Source organism: Podarcis liolepis (genome assembly GCF_965112155.1).
Source record: "Podarcis liolepis genome assembly, chromosome: 1".
Lineage (NCBI taxonomy): Eukaryota > Metazoa > Chordata > Lepidosauria > Squamata > Lacertidae > Podarcis > Podarcis liolepis.
In genome coordinates, this window is record NC_139554.1 from 31,487,600 (window position 1) to 31,511,722 (window position 24,123).

The following is a 24,123-nucleotide window of genomic DNA, read 5'->3' on the forward strand; positions in this document are numbered from 1 at the left end:
GTAAACAAATATATTACAATGATAAACCATTCATTAAATACTAAACAGTGGCCCTCCTTCAATACAGCAAAAAATGCCCTCATCATTACTAATGTACCCATGAATAAAAATAATTTGCTAGGCAATCACAAACTGATTGGCTAAGAAGAGTTAATGAAGCATCTTTCAAGACCACCACCACCCTTTTTCTAAAAGAAAACTAAGATAGCAATGGTCTCATTCAAACGATTTGGCACCTTCTCCATCCATATAATTCATAACACAAACCACTGAATTGGAACTCAAAAAGGACAAAAGCAGTTCATTGCATTTGTTCGTTAGCAAGCATGCAAAACGGAGCATGTAACAAGACAGAGAGAACATTGTATGTAAAGTTGCTTGACCATCCTCCTTGAGGCAAATCATTTTCTCTCCAACATAAAATAAAGCCTTCTTCTTAGGATAGTTGAAATGGCTTTTAATCTCCATGCACACACTAATGCTTTCTGGCATTAGTGTGCACATTTAATTTTGTGTGTGAAGAATAAAATTGTTTTGAACAGGAAGTTTATAAGGAAACACAACATGTTAATGACCAAGGGCTCCGACATTCCGCAAAGAGTTGAAGGGCTCATCTTTTTAAGCAAACCACACAAACACAAAATAGAGCAGCCTTTATAATATATGGTCGACTAAGTCATTCACTAGGTTCGTAGTGAAAGTTTATTGTTCTGTTTTCTAGTACAATAAACTACAAAGTTTGTACAGTAAAAAATAATAACAGCCACAAAGCAACAATGCAATTGTAATGCTGACATTCTGCGACAGTACAGAAGAAGAAATGTCCATGGGCTCATCTTTCCACTCTACTGCACGCATAAAAGCTAGAACTACTAATTTTAACACAAAAACCTTTCACATTTAGATGCAAGCTCCATATAACTTGGGGGTGCTGGATATCACCAGGTAGAATTCCAAGGAATGCAATAGGGAAGAACACACAAAAAAATGAAGTTTCGAAAGGAAAGAACCGCACAACTCTCCAGAGGGCGAATGACAAGTTCCAGGTCACCCTGTGTTCAGTTCTCATCAAAGCAAACTGCCTGCAGGGAAAAGGAAACTGTTACAGAAAAATAGTTAAGTTTTGGGGACTGTGAGAAAAAAGCAGACTGCTGTTCAGTAGTCAGGCTTTCCCTCAATTTTTTGAAGTGTGGCATTCCAATTCCCTCCAGCCACCATGCACCATATAGAGGAGACTGGACATCAAATAGACATGCACAACTGACAAGTCTATCTATGCCTTCATGTCCAAATTATTAACGAGCGGAGAACGCTATCATTGTTTATTCTTTAGGTCATTCTCAAAAACTCACCAAGACACAGGAGCTCTTACCTCATAGGTAGAAAAATTCTACTTGACAAACTGCGTCAGATGTACTTTGTGCGATTGAGGGCTCTCTCAGCAAAATGACCACTTTCATCGGTGATTTTCTCCCAATCAGTTTGTCCCACCACAAAACCAATGGCCCTCTTTCTGTCTGCATCTTTTTTTTCTTCAAGGTCTGCCCACCTTACCTACGAAGAACACAGCATTGGGATGATACTCAGTTCCAGAAAACGAAGCGAGACATTTTTGCCAATACTGCAGTTTTGCACTCAGCGAAGGTTTCAGACAACTTAGAAAAAGGGAAGGCAACTTTACTGGTTCAGCATTCTAGAATGCTCAAAGATTTGCGACCCTCACAAGTTTGCAAGTAGAATTTATTTAGTGTCATATTTATTTATTAAATTTAGATCCCACATCTTCTTCCGAAGAGCACAGGAACTAGTGCTCTGAATGTGCAAAGCAGGGAGCCTTTCACGAAGATTTTTGCCCCCTCTTCAGCAGATGTGAAACTGTTCACAAGGAATTCGCTGGGGGGAAAGAGTGAACCTGTCCCAGTTGCTGAGACGAGAGAGATGACATTCCTTGGCTCGGCTCCATTTGCGTTTAGTTTAGTAGTTCAGCAGGAAGGGGATATGTATAAAGATGCACAACCAAATGTGTGCCTTACTACTGTAAGGGAGTGCAGATGTGATTCTTCCATTTGCATGGCATTACTTTCAGTGGGATGCATGGGACAAGGAAACTGCCAGCGCACTGTAGCAAGTTGTCCAGGCAATGAGGATGTGCTCCCTTCCCACCACAATGGATGCAGGTGCGAAAGTGAAAGCATATGTGGAAAGAAGTGCAGGGTTTTTCCCTGTGTCCTCTCCCAACACCCCCTTTCCAATGTTTGGTACAAAAAAATCAAACATCATTACAATTTGGCCTAGCACTAAGTGGAACCAATCATTCTTCAGGGAACCTCCATATTTTCCATTTCCCTAGTTATTTACTGTTTCCTCATCTTCTTACTAAGTAGCCTCTGCTTCCTTTAGCTATAAATGCGTACAACTAAGCTTTGCTATCTCCCCTGTTTTTACAGGAGCATGACGAGATACGGATTTTTAGAAGAAATTTTCAGAAAGAGAAATTGAATCTAATGGACATTAAAATGAAAGCAATGGCCCCACAGTGCTTCCAAACATAGATTAGCTGAACCAAACATATAGTTCATGCTTTATGGAAAACCTTCTGGGTGAGACCCTCTGAGACATTAAACCAAAATTACTTTATTACCCTCTTCTTTCCAGGTTCAGAAGCACGGGTATCATAATCATCTGGAAGCTGAAGATAATCTTCCATTCTGCTGGCAATTGCTTCCCAATCACGCTTCCTCTTAGCACCAGTTCGCAAGCCATCCAATTTGTCTGAGAACAAACATACAGCCTCAGGGTTAAAGGGGAAAAGCACACTTGTGTAATGCCCAATACAAACAAGATGCATGGGAATGCTTTCAGAAGGGCAAGCTGCTATCTTATAGCAGTGGTATATGCAAGTTCTTGGGTGTCTTCATGAGTAAAATGGCAAAACCCATTGTCACTTTTTTGAAGCATCAATCTGTGATGATCCGGGAGAAAAATTTGTGCTGGATAATCATACAACAGGCCATATAATGTAGCGATACTTGAACATGTTTTTGAAAATGATACAAATTTAAATACTAAAGGAAGTTTTTAATACCTTGTGTTATACCAACGCTGTGGCAAATGCGTACCAGTGCACCTGCCAGATATCTACATTTATTTTTGAAAGACGATAAGACGGCTTTTGAACTGCCTGTGTTGGAGTCAAGGACATTTGACTTGTGGTGCAGAGCACCAGCCATAAAAGGAATAAACCCACAAGCAGTTTCTCACTTTCTTCTTTGCTTGAACAGATATGACTGTCCTCATGTGAAGTTCAGTATTACTGTTCTAATAAACTTTTGGTGTGGTCAAGTTTTTTCTGAACGTTAATCTTTAAAAATGTGTATTATTAGGAAGCAGTTGCTACTGCAGAGAAGCAAACTGGTATGAATAGGTGAAATTTGTGTCAGAGCTCACAAATATTTTCTATATGCATAATCCCCCCCCCCCCCGGTTCATAATGTACTACACAATTCAAATAATGTACTACACAATTTAAAATTATTTATACCAATCTATTTTAAGTGTACAACTGTATGTTTAATGCTATAGGTTTTCTAAATGGTTCCCAGAGATTGCTATTAAAAATTAGCAAACCCCAAACTATCTGTTTGTAGACAGAGCCTTGCCTTGCCTATTTGCCAGAAAGCAGAAAATATCAATTTAAAGAACTGCAAAAATTAGCTTATTTATTAATCCAGTGAACTAAAGAAGCAGCTATATCTAATTTAACATCAAATTACAAAATAATTTTCTGTAAATCAGAACAAAAATGTTAAGTGTTAAATAAATTCCATTCAAATAATCTAAACGCCATTTTTCTATTTTTCCTGGAACTACTTCAAGCCTGAATGATGATAAATGCTATAAAATTTACTCAAAATTATATTATTTGGAAGAATAATATTTATCTACTATTTAGCTACACTTATTTTAACCTATTTTTAAAAGTTAAACATGCTAACTATATCCAATTAAAAATGGCAGTTACAGCTCCAAAGATACCATCTGCCAATAGTCAGATAAAAGTATTGTTAACATTCTGCAATAATAGAAGTGTTTTGAAATCTGAGTGTTATGCACAAAATTGCTCAGAAAAAAAAACATTTTCTATCAAAGAGTTTAGAATCATGAATAGCAACAATTAATGTATAAATGCCATGTTAGCAGATATCTTTACATATTCATTTAAGATTATAAGATATGAAGTTGGAACTTGTACAAAAGAGGGCCAGGAGCCAAATGTGCTTGTGTATATGTTGCAGATTTTTCTTTCCATATATCATTCTTCAATGCTGCATAAAAATATGTTCCAGAAAATCACCCCATCTTCAAAGCAACATTGGGGGCTACAGGAGGGGAGAAAATCACTGCTGCTCATGCAGCTCCTTGGACACTCATCCAGGAATCAAATTGTTCTGAATGAAAGCATAAACTGGCTTATCTGATCATCAACATAGAAAAGTTTATTCCCTCATTCAGATGGGATATGAATGGTGTATGCAATAGAAAAGTGAGAAAGAGGTACTGAACAAAAAGTCCTTGTTCATTCAGTGACCTGTTTCATAACATTTCGTTCCTTTTCACGGTGTATTTTTAAAATGTGATGTAATTTTAAAAGGTATTATGGGACAATTTCTCCTGCTTATTTCCATTATGGAAGCCCTTCAAGCTTCTGATCAAATGCCATTCACATTGATATGGATGTATTTTTTTTCTGACCATGATGCGTATGCCTTATACAAATATGCTATAGTGAGTAAACGTCTGCTTAAGCTTTTTTCTGTAGTTATTCCACAAGCACATCCATGGTACACTGAGGATTCCAATCACTGAGGTTTTTTCACTGCTTTAGTGACCTCGTTGCATTGTTATATGTGTGGTGTTCTTTCTGTTGCCCGCATTTAGCTTCCTTGTAAAATAAATTTCCACGAGGAAAGAAAAAAGTGATGTGAACCTAAAACTCTGCAAAATTCAACAAATACTTACCTCAACAAACATAAAATAAACAAAGAACAGCTTAAGATATAAGGTGCCAATAGTGATAGCCATTTCACACATTGTTTTTATAAAACGAACATTAGATCTATGTTTTCCATGAAGTTTGATTTGGTACCAAAATCATGTGGAAAAAAATGAATGAAAAGTGTCACTGCAAATGTGAAGTTGTCAGATGGACTCGTGATCACTTAGCAGCAGTTACATTTTTAGCTGAGGTAATAATTCATTTGCAAGCAGGTATGCAAGGAAATTTCAGGTACATAGTATTCAGACGAATGCCAATGCAGCATTTTATGTTATAGGCAACATTTACTACAATAAAAGGTTTAGCGTTTTACATACACCTATGAATCAGGAATCTAACACAGTGGCATTTCATTGAGGTTTATGAGGGAGCACTCACAGGGGCAAACATTTGGATCAGATCGCAACATTCAACAGCATTTTGTTTCAGAGCAACTTGGGATGATGAGCAGTATTCCTACACTACCTAAATGATTTTCTTTCTAAGTTGCCCTCGTAAAATAACTTTCACCAGGAGGGATGGGAGGTGGGTATGTCAACTATGAATATCACTGGCCATGGTACTTCTGGTATGTTAAGTTGAGAATGGGAGGGACTGTGCTTCTGTTCCTATGTGACCAATCAGTTCTGAAAGGTACTCTGCTCCATGGAATTTATGCTACAGGGTTCAAAAAATATCCATCTTGAGTTCCTTGCTGTGTAATGTGCGTCTGAAATGACAGAGAGGTCACCTGCAGACCTGTTCTGAATTGCCATCAGTATTAACATTTGACACACGGATTCTCTTTCCATCTACATCAAAATGGACTACAGAAGCTCTGAACATGTGTTTGAAATTGGGGAAGAGGTTGGAAAAATAAAGATAGACCTTCTGATTAGCTTTAATCAGGTGAAAGGTTAAACGTTCTTTTTGTCAGAGTGGTCAACCAGACACTTGAGAGAATCCCACCAGAATGGCATGAGGCCAACAGCCCACCACACCTCTTGCTGGTACCCAGGAACTGGTAGCGAGAAACACTGCAAAGTAAGACTGAAGTACTGCTGGCTGGTGATGTAGTTCAGCAAGAAAGGATTTGGACAGTTCTTGGTGGGCTTGCATTCACCCTAAAGGATTGGGTTTGCAGCCTGGTGTTCTTAGGTCTGGTTTTGCAGATAACTTGAGAACCCTTCATGGCTCATAGCACCATTTAAGCAACCTCACTTGGTACACAAGCCGTGGTCATTTCTTTAAAAAAAAACAAGCTCTGAGCAGAGTTATGTTATGCATGCCTCGATAACCTCCAGATTAGATCAGTGCTATTTGCTTTAAGTGAGATATCCTTTCAAGATCACCCAGAAACTTCAAATAATTTAGAACAAAGTGGCAAGTCTTACCTAGAACTGATAAGACTGATAGAAGGAACATTCTCAACAGCACTTAAAGAGGTTTCCTGTCTTCCAATTTGTTTCTAGGCACAATTCATGATGCTGGCTCTGATTAAAGAGCTCTAAAGCATTGGCTTGGGCCAGGTTAGCTGAAAAACCGCCTATTCCCTAACAAACATGCCCAGTTATTGTCTTCACAGGTTCTACTAAGCATGGCCCTACCTTTGAGTAGGGTAACAAAGGCTGGTGCCTTCTGGCTCATTGCACCATCTGTAGAGCTCCCTCTAATGTCCATTTGCTTAGTACCCTCCTTTGACCACTTTCAAGATGTACACCCTTTATTACCTTTGTGTTCACGGCTGTCTTAAAACTGCTTTGAGAGATGGCTAAAATTGCTAACCCCCATCACCCCAATTGCCGACAGTTATGTTTTGACAATGGACTGAATTATTTATTTACGTGAATTTCAATTCCCTTGGAAGCTGCCTCAAATCAAAGCTGAGAGCTAAAGCACTAACATTTTTAAAGTAAATTAATGTAGGACTCTTCCTTATGTAAAAAATGTTACTGTTGGAAGTTTTACATACAATGTTCTTATGAGACTACAGTGGTACCTCGGGATGCGAACGGGATCCGTTCCGGAGCCCCGTTCGCATCCAGAAGGAAACGTAACTAGCAATGGCTCATCTGCACACGTGCATGTCGCTTTTTGCCGCTTCTGCGCATGACGTCATTTTGAGCGTCTGTGCATGCGCGAGCGGCAAAACCCGGAAGTAACGTGCTTCGTTACTTCCGGGTTGCCGTGGAGCGCAACTCAAACGTGTTCAACATGAAGCATATTCAACCCAAGGTATGACTGTATTGGTTTGTTTTCAACAGTCACATAAAGACAAATTGTGCCTATACAGTGAGTATGTGACCCCAACAATTATCAGTTCATGAACTTATCTACACACACCTCATTCAACGTCCACCCAACCATAAGGGCAACACAGTAAGACAGATGTTTCCTACCATGTGTTACAGAGCAACAGTTAGAAATTACAGGAACCTCCAGGTACAGAGTAAGCAAGGGATGTTTCCTATATAATTCTGCCATTTCCTCCCCATTGAATGTAGTATGCACATCTGAATGTATTCTATGCAAATCATAATGTACTGCTATCTCCTGCTTCTGCACCTCCAGAATTACCAACAGAAACTTTGGCCACCGGTTCCAAGTCACGAAATATCTAATTTAAACTAATGGACTGAAAACTCATGAAACTACTATAATACTGAGACGATAGTAAGGAACACTCTCTGAACTTGAACAGGGACTGAGTATGTAAAAACTCTCAAATATGCATTTGTATATAAAATTAATTACTGAATGCAAAAGGAAAAACTTCCTATAGTTACTATAGTTAGTCAGATATACAAGAGTATATGAGGTCAAAATGCACACACTCCCATAAGAAAATCATGTACCGTAACTACTTACGAACTATGTTAAATCCATCAAGATTTTACACTACGCAGGTATGACAAAATATGACACTGAATTAGAGACAGTAATATATACATTTCTTGCATGTGAAGACTTTATTGGGGAGATTCTTTTCAACTACTTAGCTCTCCAGCATGAGATTTTGGCTGACATTAGGAATTTACGATGCTCTTTTGAGATTTCAATAGCACATCCAACAGAACTTAGCAGCAGAAAAGGTGCCACAACTGAAAGGGCTATTTTATGCAAATAGTACAAGCAGTGAAATAGTCTCTTTATACTGCACCCTAACACTGCGTATGAGCGTATACACTGTGTGTGTATGTATTGTGAGCATGCACCAATATTCAAATTCAAACTCTCAAGGGTCACCATACACACTTTGTTTTCCAGCTTATGCTACATACTCTCAATGTAATCCAAAGCAGAGCCATAGCTTCTCAGATAGCATGTTCAATTAATCAATTCTAAACTGATTATGGAAAGCCCTTTCCTCTGTTGTATGATTGACACCAACCCAGACTGATATAGATCTCTGCTCTGCAGTTTAATATAGATAATTTTATTTACTGTTTCAGATGATTTTTTAACTTTAGTATTGCCATTGTGTATTACATTGACTTTTACAGGACTGAGACTGCTGTGATAAAGGGCAGGTTATCAGTGCTTTAAATACATAGGCAAATGCTGAATACGCCTGCAGTACCTAAAATCCTGGAAGTTAAAGGGACAATGGAACCTCGGAAGCCAAACGTAATCTGCTCTGGAAGGACGTTTGACTTCCGAAACATTCAAATTCAGAGATGCGGCTTCCAGCTAGGCTTTTTGCAGATCAGAAGTTGAATGTTCAGATTCCGAGGAATGTTTGAAAACCAGAACATTTACTTCTGGGCTTTTGACGTTCGGGAGCCAAAATGTTCGGGAATGAAGTGGTTTACAATGAAGGGAATGGAGTACTTTATTAGTATTTTGTCCAGCAAAGCTTTCAAGACTGATGCTGGAAAGCAGCACTAATGGTTTAATTCAATCTGTTTAACAGAGAAACTGAAAAGTAATGGGAGTTCCTTTATGCCAACATATATCGTATTGTTCGGCATTACGTATATATTATTTCTTTGATTATTTCTTTCACAAATGTGCTAATAAAATTGATTTCAATGGGCAAGCCAACTTCCTTTTGAATAAAGTTTATTCCTATGAATCCTATGAAACAAAAGCTGCACTTCTACAAGGCTTTTCGATGCATTACTTAGGCTGGTCAATTAAATTACTGCATTATGGCAGTAGTATAAGAGGAAGCATGCTATTAAATAAGATGGTTGAAAACAAACGTAAGACAGAAACAAGATGAAGTATGGGCTTCATATCTTCACTCAGAAGTATTGAGGCTTAATTACATGTAAAGAATGAACTGACACTTGATGTCATCACAAGTTGACCAAACTTTCTAGTAACAGTACTTACCGTAAATTTCGCTCCAAAACACGCACTTTTTTGCTCCGAGAAAGTAAGGGAAAATGCCTGTGCGTGTTAAGGAGCGAATGCACGGATCAGAGCCATGGCTGCCGTCATTCAGGCAAAGCGGGAGCCACTTACACGCTCTACGAGGCTCTCACTTTGCTTTCTTTAAAGCGACCTGGAGCCAGGAAGGAGGGAGGGAAGGAGAGCCATAGCAGCAAAGCCGGCTGCCGCTTACACGGGAGGAGGGACAGACGCTAGCAAAGGTCTGCGCGCTCTCTAAACAGAGCAATGAGGCTGCAGAGAGACGGCAGGAAAGATAAAATTTAAGCAACCAGCAGCAAAATAAAACCAACCTCGAGCGCAGTGAAAACCAGGAAGTAAAAAAAAAGGCTGGGGAGGGCATGAGGGAGAGGGGAAAACTTCGCAAATCCCACGCGTCTCAGCTGATCTGGAGCAGCTTGTTTTCAGGCAGGATAGATTTGAGCATTGTCTGGGTCCTAGTGCCCCTACCTCTTTTTTGTGCTCCATTCTATTGCTGCTGGTGGCTGCTTATCATTCAGGCTGCAAGGAGGAGCACTTTTACACAGCTGCAATCCAAGTCCTCCTCACTTGCTCAAATCTATTCCGCCTCAAAACAAGGAGCGGAAGGAAAAGGCTGCAAACTGTTAAATGGGAAAAAAAACCCAGGCACAGGGCAAATACCTTAAGTATACCTTTAAAGCAACAGTGCTCTTTCCCTCCCTCCTCCCCGCGGAAAAGCTCCTTGTCCCTTGAGTTCTTTTCCTTCCCTCCCCACTTAAAACGTGGTTACAAAGCACGGATCCACATGGATCCTCAGGATTTTTGCATTGGGCTACCCCAAACTCACTGTCAGATCACATGTCTGTGGCCACAGCATGAACCATAAAAATCATACATCCACTGTTTCATTTAGAATATTTTTTCCTCATTTTCCTCCTCTAAAAACTACATGCGTGTTATGGTCAGATGCGTGTTATAGAGCGAAAAATACGGTAGATATGCTTGTGGTCATTTGTTGTTCCCAACTACGCTAAAGCAAAGCATAATGCCGAACAACATATGAAAACTAATCCGTTTAATATAAATGCCCCGTGAATAAAATTATGGTGTAAAGAAGAATATAAATTGATTATATTATCCTTAGCAGGAAATGCAAATACAACTCACTTATTTGAATGCTAGAATAAATGTAACTGCATCACGCAAACCACACAAAAAGCTACAAGTTAAAGGATTTGATTATTTGTACCTTTTCCAACAATAAAAGGTAAGTGCATATTACACAGCTCAGAGATATTTGTATTTTCAGAAATGGCATACTCAATTCATATCATTTTGCCTTAGGCAAGTGTTCAGAGCTGCAAACAAGAGATGTGCAAATACTGTCATATATATTTTACTAGGAAAAAAGAAATGAAATACCCACCTAGTTTTGCTTCAGAAGTATCCATCTCCCATTTGCTTTTCGGAATGTAACCCTAAATCATATACAGAGAGAAGCTCGAAGGATTAGAGAGAGATAAGAGACATAACATACATTTTAATTGGCAAAAGCATTATACTGTAAACATTTCCTTAGGGCTACCTGAATGAGAACTGTGAATGGGAAGAATGTTTTTTAAAATGCAAATTCCTGCAAACAAAATAATAATTCCATCATATCCAGTGCAAGATACCACTCTCAGTAAATAAAGGGCTCCTGAGTCAGTTTACAGCAACAACAGTAGAAATACCTATTACATATTTCTCAATGTGGCATGATCTGAAGTATATTTGTGACAAGTCACAGAGACCCATGCACATCTTGGCTCTCCAGATTTCCCCAACACTGTGTGCTGCATCATAATGCCCTATTTTTTGGGAGGGGGAGAGGGTGTAGCAGGAAGGAGGCTTAAGAGGTTCTAGGGTTTGAGTAAAGAGTTTTACCCATTGTTATTTGCATTCTTTCCAGAGTACTTTCCACAAACATAGGATCAAATTATTTATTTGAAATAGGTATCTTTTTTCAACTGTACAGAAGAATTCCGCAATTTGTGTTCCGACTACACAGTGTCTTTTTATTAAACAATTTTATAATGGCACAAATATTTAATGTGAGAGAACATAAAAACGCCGTGCGAATCCGGTTTTATTCCTTTGGCTAGCTTTAGATTATATTTTATATATGAGGATATCTCCATATGCTCATCTTGAGTTTGATGATGTTTATGTTATATAGTGCTAGTCACAGATGTAATGCCAAGTGTAATGTGTGAACTTAAACAAGTCCGGTTCCGATCCAACAGAGCATGTCTGAAGTACTTCATGAGTAACTTGCTTTTTCAAAAATAAGAAGAAATCCCATCAACCAGCTATTTGGTAGCAAATGGGACTGAATACAGTGATTGTTCTTTCTTCTGAGCAGCTGACACTATTTCAGCTTTGTAAAGAAAACAATGTTTATGCAGCCCGGGCTGCTGGATTGGAAAGCGGTACTGAGAGAGAAACACATGTTTTGTGAACAAGAATGCCCCATTCAGCTACTGACACACATGCACGGGCCCTAAGTGAAAGTCTGTAATAACAAAAGTACAACCCTAACAATCATTCTTTGTGAAGATTTTATGTGAACAGTGTGTCTCAACTGAATATAACAAACATTTAACTTCATCCAGATAGGACAGGTGTACAGTTAGTTGGTAGAAAACCTGATCTAGAAGCAGATGTACAACCTGTTCTGGATGTACTCTGCATCCCTTTTGATGAATCAGGTTTGTAGCATGAAGAATGCTCCTTGATCCAGTGCTGATTTTCAAGGTTGTGACTTGGGAGTGTCTTTTACCTACTTAGGCTATTATACCAGCTGCTACCTTCCCTGGAAAATTCACATCTGGTTGTAGTCATTTATGCACCACAAAACTTTGTAACCCGCCTACATGGGGTTGCCCTTGAAAAGTGTCCCAAGACTTTAAATAGTGCAAAATACCACAGCCAGGTTGCCAGCAGGAACGAGCCAGTCAGAGCATATTATTCCAAGTATTGGTTGATCTGCATTGTCTGCTGACAGGTTTCCAAATTCAGTTCAAGGTGTTTGTTCTTACCTTTAAAGCCCTACACATCTTGGGCCCTATGTAACTTAAAGGCCAATGTATCTCTGGTAAGTACTACCTCAAGCGCCTGCACAATGCAAAGTTTGATGGTTGATGGGTAACGTTTGGTGGATGTCCTCTAGGAACAGAGAATTTTTAGTAGTACTGCTAGTTCTATGAAATGCTCTCCCCAGAAAGAATCACCTAGCCCCAAAATGGTATGCCTCCGGGTGCTAGTCAAAAACTTGACTCTTTGGGAAGACGTTTGGATCCCGGTGATTCTGTTCTCTCATGTATGAGTTATTCCATAGTCCCGTGTTTCCACTGAAATGACCGTGTTGTCTATTTTTGTTCTGCCACTGTGTACTTTTGCTTTGGTTTTTACTGTACTCATTCTATTGACCATGTTGCTACCTGTCTGGATTATTTATATAATAAAGCATGATATAAATATTTTAAATAAACAAACCTTGTAAACCCTTATAGGTAATTCAGTTCATATAAATCCAATGAATGAGTCTGAATTCCATAAGTACATTTAGTTTCCTCATTTTAGAAATTCAGGAGTTTACTGCTTCTGTGAGAATATTAATCTGATCCTTAGTTCAAACCATGAAAAGCAAACAGAGGCCGAAGACAGAAGTGAAAAAAGGCAGAGGAGGAACTCTTTCTTCTTCTGATAGCCCCACAACTGCTTTTCTCATTCTTTCTCCACCCACCCTTTTGAAATACTGCCCCGGTTGTTGCTTTTCCTTACAAAACAAATTGAGGGAAATGTACACAAAATTTTGTATAGTGTGTAATTTGGCCCTCACTTCTGCTATAAAGAAATGGCATAACACCAATGGAGTAATTCCGATTTCAAGGATGAAAAGCAAAGAACCTCTCAAATTGGCGCAATATCTATCCCTATGTATTTAGAATATTTCCCAGCTATTAGCCATTGGGCCAAATTTCTTCAAGCTGTTTTCAATGGCGCTGAACCTTACCTGTGAGTTCTGCTCACAAAATGGGGCTTCCCTCTCCACTGCAACCTTCTGCACACCCAGAAATGCAGTTCCTGAGGGTTTGGAGACCCTCTAGAAGGGCATGAAATAAGCATGGAAAGGCTGCAATGGGAAGGGAGAAGTGCTGAACATATGTAGTATCTTCCCTTGTGTAAGGAGAAGTACCTTTTGCTTGGCATTTTTGGGTCCAAACCATTGTCACTGTGGATCAGAAAATGTGGATCAAGATGTGGTGAAATAAAAGAAAGTGCACAGTAAGAATAAATGGAGTGTTATTCTAATGGAGGGCTGTAGAAAGTAGAGTCTCTCGAGATTTGGTATTGGGACAGGCACTTTTTAACAATGTAGAATTAGGGGAGAGAAGTGAGGAGGCCAAGTTTGCTGATGTTCACAGGCATTAAAACAAAAAGAGATTGTGAAGAGCTCTGAAAGGACCTCTCCAAACTGTGATAATCGACGACTAAAATGGCAAATGCATTTTAATGTAAAGAAGAGTAAAGTGATACACGTCGGTGCAAAAAACATAAATCTCACGTATATGTTCAAGCGGTTGACTGACCAGGAAGAAGACCTTGGGGTCGTAGTGCACAGCTCAATGGATATGTGAATATGTTGACCCAGTGTGCAGCAGCTGTGAAAAAGGCAAATTCCATGCTTCGGATCGTTAGGAAAGGAACTGAAAATAAAATTGCCGATATCATAATGCCATTTCACAAATCTATAGTGCGACCGCATTTGGAATACCGTGTGCCTTTCTGGTTGCCTATCCTCAAAAAAGATATTGTAGAATTGGAGAAGGTTCAGGAAAGGGCAACCAAAATGATAAAGGGGATGGAGCATCTCCCCTGTGAGAGAAGGTTAAAAACATTTCAGGCTCTTTGGTTTAGAGAAAAGCTGAGCCAGAGGCAACATGACAGAAGTGCATTATGCCATGTACGCTATGGAGAAAGCAGATAATTCCCCCCTCTCTCATAGCAACAGAATCCGTCCAACGAAGCTGAATGTTTTGAGATTCAGGAAAAGTAAAAGGAAGTACTTCTTCACATAGTACACAAATTATGGAATTCTATCCATAAGAGGCAGTGATGGCCACCAACTTTAGGAGAGAGGCTTTAAAAGAGAATTAGACAAATGCCATCAAGGGCTACTGACCCTTGTTGTGTCCACTGTCAGAGGACGTATGCTTCTGAAGAGCAGCTGCTTAAGTGCTGTTGCTGGGGGAAGGTCCAGGACGCTGGTGACTCTCCTTTGCCAAGGTCGTAAGTCAGTCTTAGGGCTAACAAGCTTTGGTATTTGTCCATCCACCTGATGTTTGAAGATCTTCAGGAACAATGGCAACCTCCAGACCGGTTCTCTCAGTCCCTCACTGAGTCAGCAGAAAACAACGCCCCAAAGACTAAACCAGAGGCATCGATGACTACATATTTATGAACCCTTCTCAATAAACCTAAGTTTTAATTTAACAGTATAAACCACATTTGTGTGGATTTTTAATAGCTGCTATCCTTCATCCTAATAGTTGTTTCTCATTAACATTCAGAAGGGGATTATTGGGAAACAGTCAGGAACAGGCTACCCTCCTGAGGAAGGCAACATCCTCATGGTCTTTTACATGGTCTGTAAAAGATCTGTGTCCCCCCCCCCCCAAAAAAAAATATCTACCTAATGGTGCTGGATCTGAAGACTTTTAAACAAGAGAACTCAGTGGCTATACCAGATGAACAGACTTTGAGCATCTGAAGCTCTTACACCTTCTGAGGTAAATACTGAATACTCTATGAACATCAAGTCAAAACCATTGCTCTTTGAGTTGGAGTATATTATCCAAATAGTTCACCTTGCATATGCATTTAGAGTTCCAAGCTCCAGCTTAATAGGAAGCTTAACCAACAGTCCACTTTTGTACAAAGCCTTACAACTGAAATTAAGACAGCAAAAATACAATGACGAAGTACTACAAATAGAAATCATTGATTCTAAAGCATGGAAACGTCCTTGTGTCCTCTTATAATTCACAATGGACCTCCCCACAAGCAGTAATACTATAAATATGTCACCCTCAAAATATGTATCAACTATATATCAAATTATGTATCAACTATATATCTGATACACTCATTTTATAACCCTTTAAAATGGTTATATTCCTGTTTGGGTTCTGTAAACAAAAAATGATTTAAAATAAAACTCAAATACAATACTGTAAACGTTCTATCCTTTCAAAAATAAAAATTTGAAAAGTAAATAAACAATTTACCAACTTGAAACATGTCATGAACAAGCTTCTAAAAATGGCTCGTGGCCCAATATACCAGGGAGGAATTAGGAGTTCTGAATATATATGCATTGTGAAGCATTTTGATTATATCACAACTTAAATGTATCCACCATCATAAAGTTTCACTCATTTGAGACATGGAATTATATCTCGTTGTATGTTTAACCTCCAGTTTCTTTGTCTTCCAGGTTACCCAGACTTTTATTCTTGCCATCAGCAGAACTTCCAAAGATCTCAGGAGTCAGTTGCTGGATGCTTTGAGAGATATCAAAATGTTAGCAGTCATTGCTGGGGCATCTCCTTTCATCTCTAGCTACTGCCGCTCAACTTCCAGGCAGATCAGCAAAGCCAACTGAATTCCAGATGCTGGGATTTGGCTGTTTGCGGCGCATATATACATATACATGCTGTTGTTGTTTAGTCGTGTCTGACTCTTTGTGACTCCATGGACCAGAGCACGCCAGGCACACCTGTCTTCCACTGCCTCCCGCAGTTTGGTCAAACTCATGCCGGTAGCTTCGAGAAGACCGTCCAACCATCTCGTCTTCTGTCGTTCCCTTCTCCTTGTGCCCTCCATCTTTCCCAACATCAGGGTCTCTTCCAGGTAGTCTTCTCTTCTAATGAGGTGGCCAAAGTATTGGAGCCTCAGCTTCACGATCTGTCCTTCCAGTGAGCACTCAGGGCTGATTTCCATATACATATACGTATACGTATACATATATATATGTGTGTGTGTGTGCGCGCGCGAGAGAGAGAATAATCAAAGAAACATGGTCTCCATAAAACAGTCAGGATCACCTCAGCTTTGCTTGTTCAAATTATTGTCACCAAAAAGCAGGAATATGTATCGAAGTCCAAAGAGGTCTTTCCACTGGCATGATGCTCGTAGCTTCCAGCTGGTTTTTCCAGTACCTTGAGTAACTGTTTTACCTTGATACTGGTTATTTCTTTGTCAGAGATGCATCAATTATTTCTTGACATGTCTCTGAATACAGCACCTTCTCATGGTTCAATTATACATGAACCTCAGAAATCTCATAAGTAAGCTGCAGAACCCAAGAATAGTCAAAATCAACTGATGCATGGCACTTTGTCTTCTTCAGGAACTTCAATTCAGAATTCTTTTTGGGGTGAACTGGTTCAGGATCTTGAAGTTCAGAAAGTGTTAATTGTGCCCTATTATCACTGAAGGGGAGGGAAGGTACCAGTGGAACTTCCTTGATGAGTTGTTCAACAGTGGAATGTAAGACCTGTAAGTGCTGTTCAACCATCAAAATGACTACCTTTCATATCTCAGAAGAAAGCAATGGCACCAAAAGCTTAACTGGATTTCTTCTTTTTTAGTGGGGAGGCTTGACCTGGTTAGGAAAAACAGGACAAATCTTGCACAATACACACAATCCAACTGTTCTCTCTCTCGGACATCTTGGCTGGGGACTGTGCATTGCCATATGCTGTAGAAGAGCTGTAGCAACAACCCACTTCCCACAGGCAACGGATTCTGTGTTGGGCTGTTGTCTGATTTCTTCCTGACTTTGGTGTTGCATTAGAAAAAAGGGCCTATCTGGTTGTCAGCTTCTTAACCAAGCAATCTTGGGTCTTCTAGCTTCCTTTAAGCCATTAAACATGTAATCTCCACTCACGCTGAGCAAAGGAAACAACAACCTCCCTTTGGCTATGAGGCTTATGTTCCAATGTTCCATTCCATTGGAACACGTAATGCTGGTGGTCAACAAAAGAGGTTTAAAGACTCTCTCAAGGCAAATCTAAAAAAATGTGGTATAAACACCAACAACTCGGAAACACTGGCCTGTTAGCGCTCCAACTGGAGAACAGCTTTTACCACAGGTGTTATGGGCGTTGAAGACTCTCAAACTCAGGGAGAAAGGTGCATAGAGGAAGGCACGCTTGGCAAACCCTCACCATGATCAACTCTAGTCCGGAAACCTATGTCCCCACTGTGGAAGGACGTGTGGATCCAGAATTGGCCTCCACAGTCACTTACTGTTACTCACTGTTAAAACCTTGTTTATGGAAGGCAATTTTACTTGGCTACGAGTGATCACCAAAGAAGAAGTTGTTCAAATGCTTCAGCCATAAGTTTCTACAGAACACATTACCCAACATGGAACATGAAGAAAACTATCCTTATCTGCCACAGTAAAGTTATGTAGGTCCTCCCACAAGTGCTTATGACCAGTCTCAGTGAAGGTTTTCCCCGGCTTGAACTATTTCTTTCCCATCTTTAAGAGCTTTTAACCTCAGGTGATAGAGATGACATATACGCTTCTGGTAGAAACATTCAGTACTACCACAGTCTTTTATGGCACAGTCTACAGCAGAGATTGCAGGGGACTATTCATGGCCTTTTAAAGTATCTGAGAGACTCATGCACTTGAACAGCAATGACATGAGGAACCTCTCTCAGATCTCTTAGAAGATAGTCTTACCATTTGAATTCCAGTTGATTTCCAGCTGGAAATTTTGGTCACCTGGGACCATGCCCTGATGTGCCTGTGGAATATACTATCTGCATTTCACCTAAAATGGCTACTACTCCAAAAGCAGTCTCCATGCTAGGCCAAAAAGAAGTGGAATTATCCTGCCCTTCAGCCAAGGTGCTAGCAGGATGTGAAGATGGAAAGAGGAATATACAATTCAAGAAAGGATCGTTAGTACTGTGTTTCAGCATATCCTAACATTTTCTACTTTGTACTCCCCTTCAAGAGGAAAGAGAGTGAAAGATGAAGATCAATGTCCCCCTCTCAGTCATCAGTGACTACATTAATGATGTGTCTTGCCTCTGCATCAGAGTTTCAGAGGAGTTCTGTCCTCCATTCAGATGCAGTATTGAAAGTACTTTGTTGCAGGAATGTCACGTTTAAAGAGTTCTGCTTTTTGGAGTTGGGAGAACAATTTGCCTCTTTGCTGACTGCTCTCTTATCAGCTGAATGAGAAGGAAATATTTTACTTAAGATCTTCAAAGGCTGAAATCCTGTAGTGGGGGCTTGCTTCTGAATAAACAAGCACAGGATTTCAATCCAAGAGCTATTTCTTATAGCTAGAAAAAGTTTAGTTAAGAACAATTCTTCAGAAAACAGCGAAACGAAACTAACAATCTGAACATCTCTTTCTACATTCAGGATTTCAAAGAAAATTTCTCCATTCTAAAATAATGAAGTATAAATCCAGAACTCCCATATTGTTGGAAATGGTATCAGCCAGGGGGAGGGGATTTGGATTTTAGTGCAGACAGAATCCCTGTTAGGCACTGTAATAAGATAAATTTGTTGATGGGGTTGGGCTGATGTGTTTCCTACCAGTTCACTCTCTTCTTCCTCTGCATCTTTTTTGTTTTCTTCTTTCTGATCTTCAATGTTTGCATCAAAATCCTCCATCTCCACCTAAGCCAAGGTACAATTTGAAAACTACACATTACCTGTTTGTTAGAGATGTTGCAGCACTAACTTTGTACTTAAATAAGAGAGAATCAAAAACATTTTTTTGAATCAAAGATATGTATATACTATATAAGTAAGATTTATCTTTTCTTCAGAATTGTACTGTATTTATTTATTCTTTTATTTCTCACCTCAGAAATTGATGAGAAATTTGCAACTTGCTTTTGTTCCACACATGATCTTTAATATTGATAACTTTACATTACAATACTTCTCTTTCTCTCCACATATATGCAAATAGGTTGCTTTTTAAAAAACTCAAAATGTACACATTCCTATGCTTTCTTACAGTGGCAGACAACTTAAAAAGTCTTGAGCAGATGACTTTCTTCAGACACTTGTTATGTGAAAATGTGTATTTGTACCCATAGTATACTGTATAGGATCCTAAGTCACTGACCCATACAATTACAGTAATCTCTTTCAGAAAGCTAAGATATTTACTCAAGAGTGAAAGAGAGAAAGTACTTTATGGAATGATATCAGTCAAACCACTATGTTTTGCTGTGTGTTTCCTCATGGGAGTCCTGTGGCGGCCTCGGGAGTGTACAATTCTTCCAGATGTCTACTACTTTTCAGTTTAAGATTTCACTAAACAATGAATCTGTAGTCAAATCCTGTACCTGCTTTCTACTTTAATAACTATTCATCTTTTCTATAGCCATGAATATCATATACATGGGTAAGTTGGCTTCTTGGAAATCTCACCTCTTCAATAGCAGCATCTTGTAGCAAGGAGCGAATGTCTAAACGTATCATATGACGGGGTGCTGTTTCCCAATGATCAGCCATCTGGAATTGGGAAATGAGAGTTGGAGCAGTTTCTACAATGTTCAGTATAAAGAATGCTTTGGCTACTAGGACCAATGTGGTACCATAAAATGCAGTACCTTCAAAAGAGACAAGTTTGCCTCCCCTACCCCCCAGAAGGACGAGTAATTCTTGTAGCTCTAAGAAAATGTTAGTTACCTCTGTGACTCCAAAACTTTATAAAGTTACCTTACTGATCTCCTTGAGCTTGCGTCCATGGACATTTCTCTTGCAACAAGTTTGGTTGTCTGCAGTAATTTCAGCTAGGTAGACCTAGAAAGCATGGTATTGGAGAGGGGGGGGAGAGAATGTGCTCAGAAACATCTGATTCATCCCCAACATATTTTCCAAAGTAAGCTTTAGTGTGTGTGCAAATTTAAATGGAAAAGGCAAGGCTAAAATAATGCACGATCAGTGCCAAGGATCCATTTGGACTTATATGTGGAAAACTACTGGCCTGTGTGCTCATGCCCCTCAGTCATTTCTTGGATTTTACTGCTGTTTTCTAGAGAGGCTTTCATAGTAATTAACAACAGAACAACAAATATATTATAAAAACAAAGCACTGTAAAGGCAGCATTAAACTACGTGGCAAACTCAAAACAACAATTCCCCAGTAAACTACAGCACCTGGATCAGGAACTTTTTATTGTCTTTCTTTAGGTGGAGACAAAAAAAAAAATGGTACTCTGATGGCAGGGAATTCCACAACTGGCTGCCATTCTAAGAGGCCATTAAGAAAGATTTAAGAGGCTACCTAACATGAAATCAGACAATTGGTCCATGTAGCTCAGAACTGTCTACCCTGACTGGCAGTGGTTTGCCAGGGTGTCAGATAGGAATAATTTCCAGCCGTACCTGCTGGTATCAGGGACTGAACCTGAAATTTTCTGGGCTCCAATCACCCCCTTAACATTCTTGGTAGTACTGTCCTTATATCCTACAGGTACCCGAGTTTGAGTTTGCCTTGGCTGCCAGTGGCCCAGTGTTAATGCTCAGGGTTCAAGGGCATGGAAAACCTGTTTTAGAGCAGCTAACAATGACAGAGATTATCCAATAATGTTTACCTCAAAACCTTTTGTCTTTGCAGCACTCCAGAACTGCTCAAAATGGCGTACTCTGTCATTAATGGCATCAAGGATGATAAAGGGGAAAAACCCATCATCCAAAGTCTTTTTGAAAGTTTTGAATAAGCTGGCACGATAGATTTCTTCCATATCAGCTTCATATTCATACTCCAAAATCTGCTCCAGAAAAAGAGAAGGTTAGCTAAAAGAAGAACAAGCCTTCTTGCTAAGATCTGAAATTCAGTTACTGCTATCACATACGCTGGTAAATATATCACATACACTGCTAAATACTACATAATAAAATTGTAAGGATGTCATCATACTGCAGTTCCCACGACTGCCAATAGATGGCCATGGGAACATTCAGGACTTCAAAGCGCAACATGGTGCTCTATGAAAGCCTTATGCAGCCCAGCTGTCCTATCTGTGCCTCCTGTTGTCATTGAACACTACTGCAGTGGTCCATACGTAATGGAGAAGAAATATGTTGCAAAAGTTGGATCCAGACATATGCTGGAGGAAGATTTTTTTGTTTTTTAAAAAAACAATTATTCCTCTCCCCTACAGTCCCCCATGTCCTAAGGAAATATGCTCCAGAGGATTGGGAGGAAGGGAAAGAGTTGAAAAATCACCTTTCCCCTTCATCTAGGGAGAATCTCTGCTGGATCCACAAACAGAAGGATCCTTTCTGTAGTCAGGTGGGACGCTATGGATCTAACACAATGAGTTAATCAACAACTGAAATGGAGTACCTTCTTTTTAACTCTTTTCTTTGTATCAGGGTCTCTCTCTTCTTTCTCTATTTCAGTGATAAAATAGTCGTCCAGGCTGAGCACTCTGGGTGCAGCTCCTCCACATTCAACTTCCTTATCCTGGGAAGGAAACACACAATTAATAAATAGCCTGCATTTATGGTGCAAGTGCTTCAACTTAGAACATACAGCAGCCCCTCACTGTTAGTAAGAGGGAATTCTGTTTTCCCCTCTTCATTTCAAGTCAATCCAGCCACCTCAGTGGTACCTCGGGTTACATACGCTTCAGGTTACATATGCTTCAGGTTACAGACTCCGCTAACCCAGAAGTATTACCTCAGGTTAAGAACTTTGCTTCAGGATGAGAACAGAAATCGTGCTCCGGCGGCACAGCGGCGGCAGGAGGCCCCATTAGCTAAAGTGGTGCTTCAGGTTAAGAACATTTCAGGTTAAGTACAGACCTCCGGAACAAATTAAGTACTTAACCTGAGGTACTACTGTATATATTTTAGAGCTCTGAATGATTAAATAAAGGAAACTGTACACTCAGACAGCTGGGACCAAAATGCAAGCGTGTTCCACTCTTCTGTGAAGACTGAAGATGCAAAAGAAAGCTGCCGGTTATTTACTCACCCTGATAAGCTTAGCAACATGAGTCTTTCCACTGCCTGGTAATCCTCTCATGATAATGACAATCTAAAACAAAGACAGCATAAATTAATTGTGTTATTATTTAGATATTGCATTTATACACCGCCTTTCTGCCAAGGAACCCAAGGTGGTTTACAATTCTTTACTGTAACAACTTCACTGTTCTCTCACTGGGAGCTGCTGAGAGAAACATTTTGCAAGCACAGAATCAACCAGGCACCAACCACATTTAGCAGCATGAGGAATGGTAATGGTAGACCAGTCAACTCGTCTTCTTGCTTGCTACTCAATCATGGCAGCCCCTGTGTGGGGACTGCTTTCACCCTCACTGGGTAGCAAGCAAGGAGATGGGAGATCTGGCTGTGCTTAGAGAGCAGAACTGCACCCAAATTCAGTCAAAATTTGGAAGGCATGGGAATCTGTCTGGGGAGATTACACATTACATAAACATTAGCTGAAGTGTCTATTTGTCATGCATTTTGTTGCTTAAGATTAGAAAGCCACATTCACACTACTCACCCTCTCTGGTCTACTCTCCCTTCCAGGTGGCTTCAGTATATCATCCACATTTTTAGATTCTGGTTTCCTCTCTACACGAGGGGCAGGTGGTGGTTGTCGGGGTAATGATGGAGCAGAAACGGGCATTCTTTCTTCAGGGTAATTTCTGCGGTCACCTTAACACAAAGTTCACACAAGAGAGAAAAAGAAAATTAACTAAAATTATGCACTGAATTAAGAGACCATTAGTTCCTAAGAGACTTCCACTTCTGTTTCCAATATGCTTTGTGGGCAATTTACTCATTAGTCTGTACATTTCATTCATTTATCTTAAAGTGAAGTTTCTAAACTGGAACAAAAACAAAGAAGAACCCCAAAAGATGGCATAGTGCGATAAAAATGAATGAATAATATTTTCCCTTCAAACTAGAGACTTTGATACTGACTTCTTCTGTGGTTTAGGAAAGTTAATGAACCTTTGTTTCAGGAGAAAAAATGTGCTACTTTGATTTTAGCCACAAGGACAAACAACAGAAATGATTATGAGAAAATTAATCTCTCAGAAATAGGATAAATTAAGGTGTGTTCTCGTATGTACTGAATAATAGATATATTGCTTGAATTGGAACACGTATCTAAGAACATGCAAGGGTCTAATTAGGAAAGCAAATGCCAAAAACACACATTGCAAGGCATAAGAATTTTCTATTACCATGTGTAGCACAATTTCCAAATACAACTTTGCATAATCCTTTTTTTTGGGGGGGGGGATAGATAAATAAAATCAAGAAATGCTTAATGTGCAGCACCTGCTTTGTACATGTGATAACCACATTGGGTGATTCATGAATGAAGAAACCTAAGAGTCTGTCTGCATGAAAGTCTTACTACAGTGGTACCTTGGGTTAAGTACTTAATTCGTTCCGGAGGTCCGTACTTAACCTGAAACTGTTCTTAAACTGAAGCACCACTTTAGCTAATGGGACCTCCTGCTGCTGCCGCACCGCCAGAGCACAATTTCTGTTCTCATCCTGAAGCAAAGTTTTTAACCTGAAGCACTATTTCTGGGTTAGTGGAGTCTGTAACCTGAAGCGTATGTAACCTGAGGTACCACTGTATAAGAATGAGATAGATTAT

General features: G+C 39.6%; 1 protein-coding gene and 1 long non-coding RNA gene across 8 annotated transcripts in view; both read right to left on the reverse strand.

The window, feature by feature from the left end:
* Window positions 1–684: 684 nt before the first annotated feature.
* Window positions 685–24,123, reverse strand: part of YLPM1 (YLP motif containing 1) — a 49,608-nt gene continuing 26,169 nt past the window's right edge. For 4 of the 7 annotated variants that reach the window (XM_083505330.1, XM_083505328.1, XM_083505331.1 and 1 more), the window contains 11 exons: window positions 23,008–23,162; window positions 22,471–22,533; window positions 21,838–21,957; window positions 21,083–21,259; window positions 20,205–20,288; window positions 19,914–19,997; window positions 19,065–19,148; window positions 10,818–10,869; window positions 2,642–2,772; window positions 1,373–1,554; window positions 685–1,082 (listed from right to left, as the gene is read on the reverse strand). In XM_083505330.1, the coding sequence (XP_083361456.1) occupies window positions 1,408–1,554; window positions 2,642–2,772; window positions 10,818–10,869; window positions 19,065–19,148; window positions 19,914–19,997; window positions 20,205–20,288; window positions 21,083–21,259; window positions 21,838–21,957; window positions 22,471–22,533; window positions 23,008–23,162 (1,097 nt within the window). In that variant the 3' untranslated portion in view covers window positions 685–1,082; window positions 1,373–1,407. The remainder of the gene's footprint in view (window positions 1,083–1,372; window positions 1,555–2,641; window positions 2,773–10,817; window positions 10,870–19,064; window positions 19,149–19,913; window positions 19,998–20,204; window positions 20,289–21,082; window positions 21,260–21,837; window positions 21,958–22,470; window positions 22,534–23,007; window positions 23,163–24,123) is intronic. The other 3 variants (XR_014526749.1, XR_014526750.1, XR_014526751.1) reach the window with 1 other exon arrangement.
* On the reverse strand, window positions 13,934–19,058 carry LOC310710646. Its single transcript, XR_014528169.1, has 2 exons — window positions 15,129–19,058; window positions 13,934–15,094 (listed from the first exon to the last, which is right to left on the reverse strand). It is a non-coding gene; the product is annotated as an uncharacterized lncRNA (long non-coding RNA).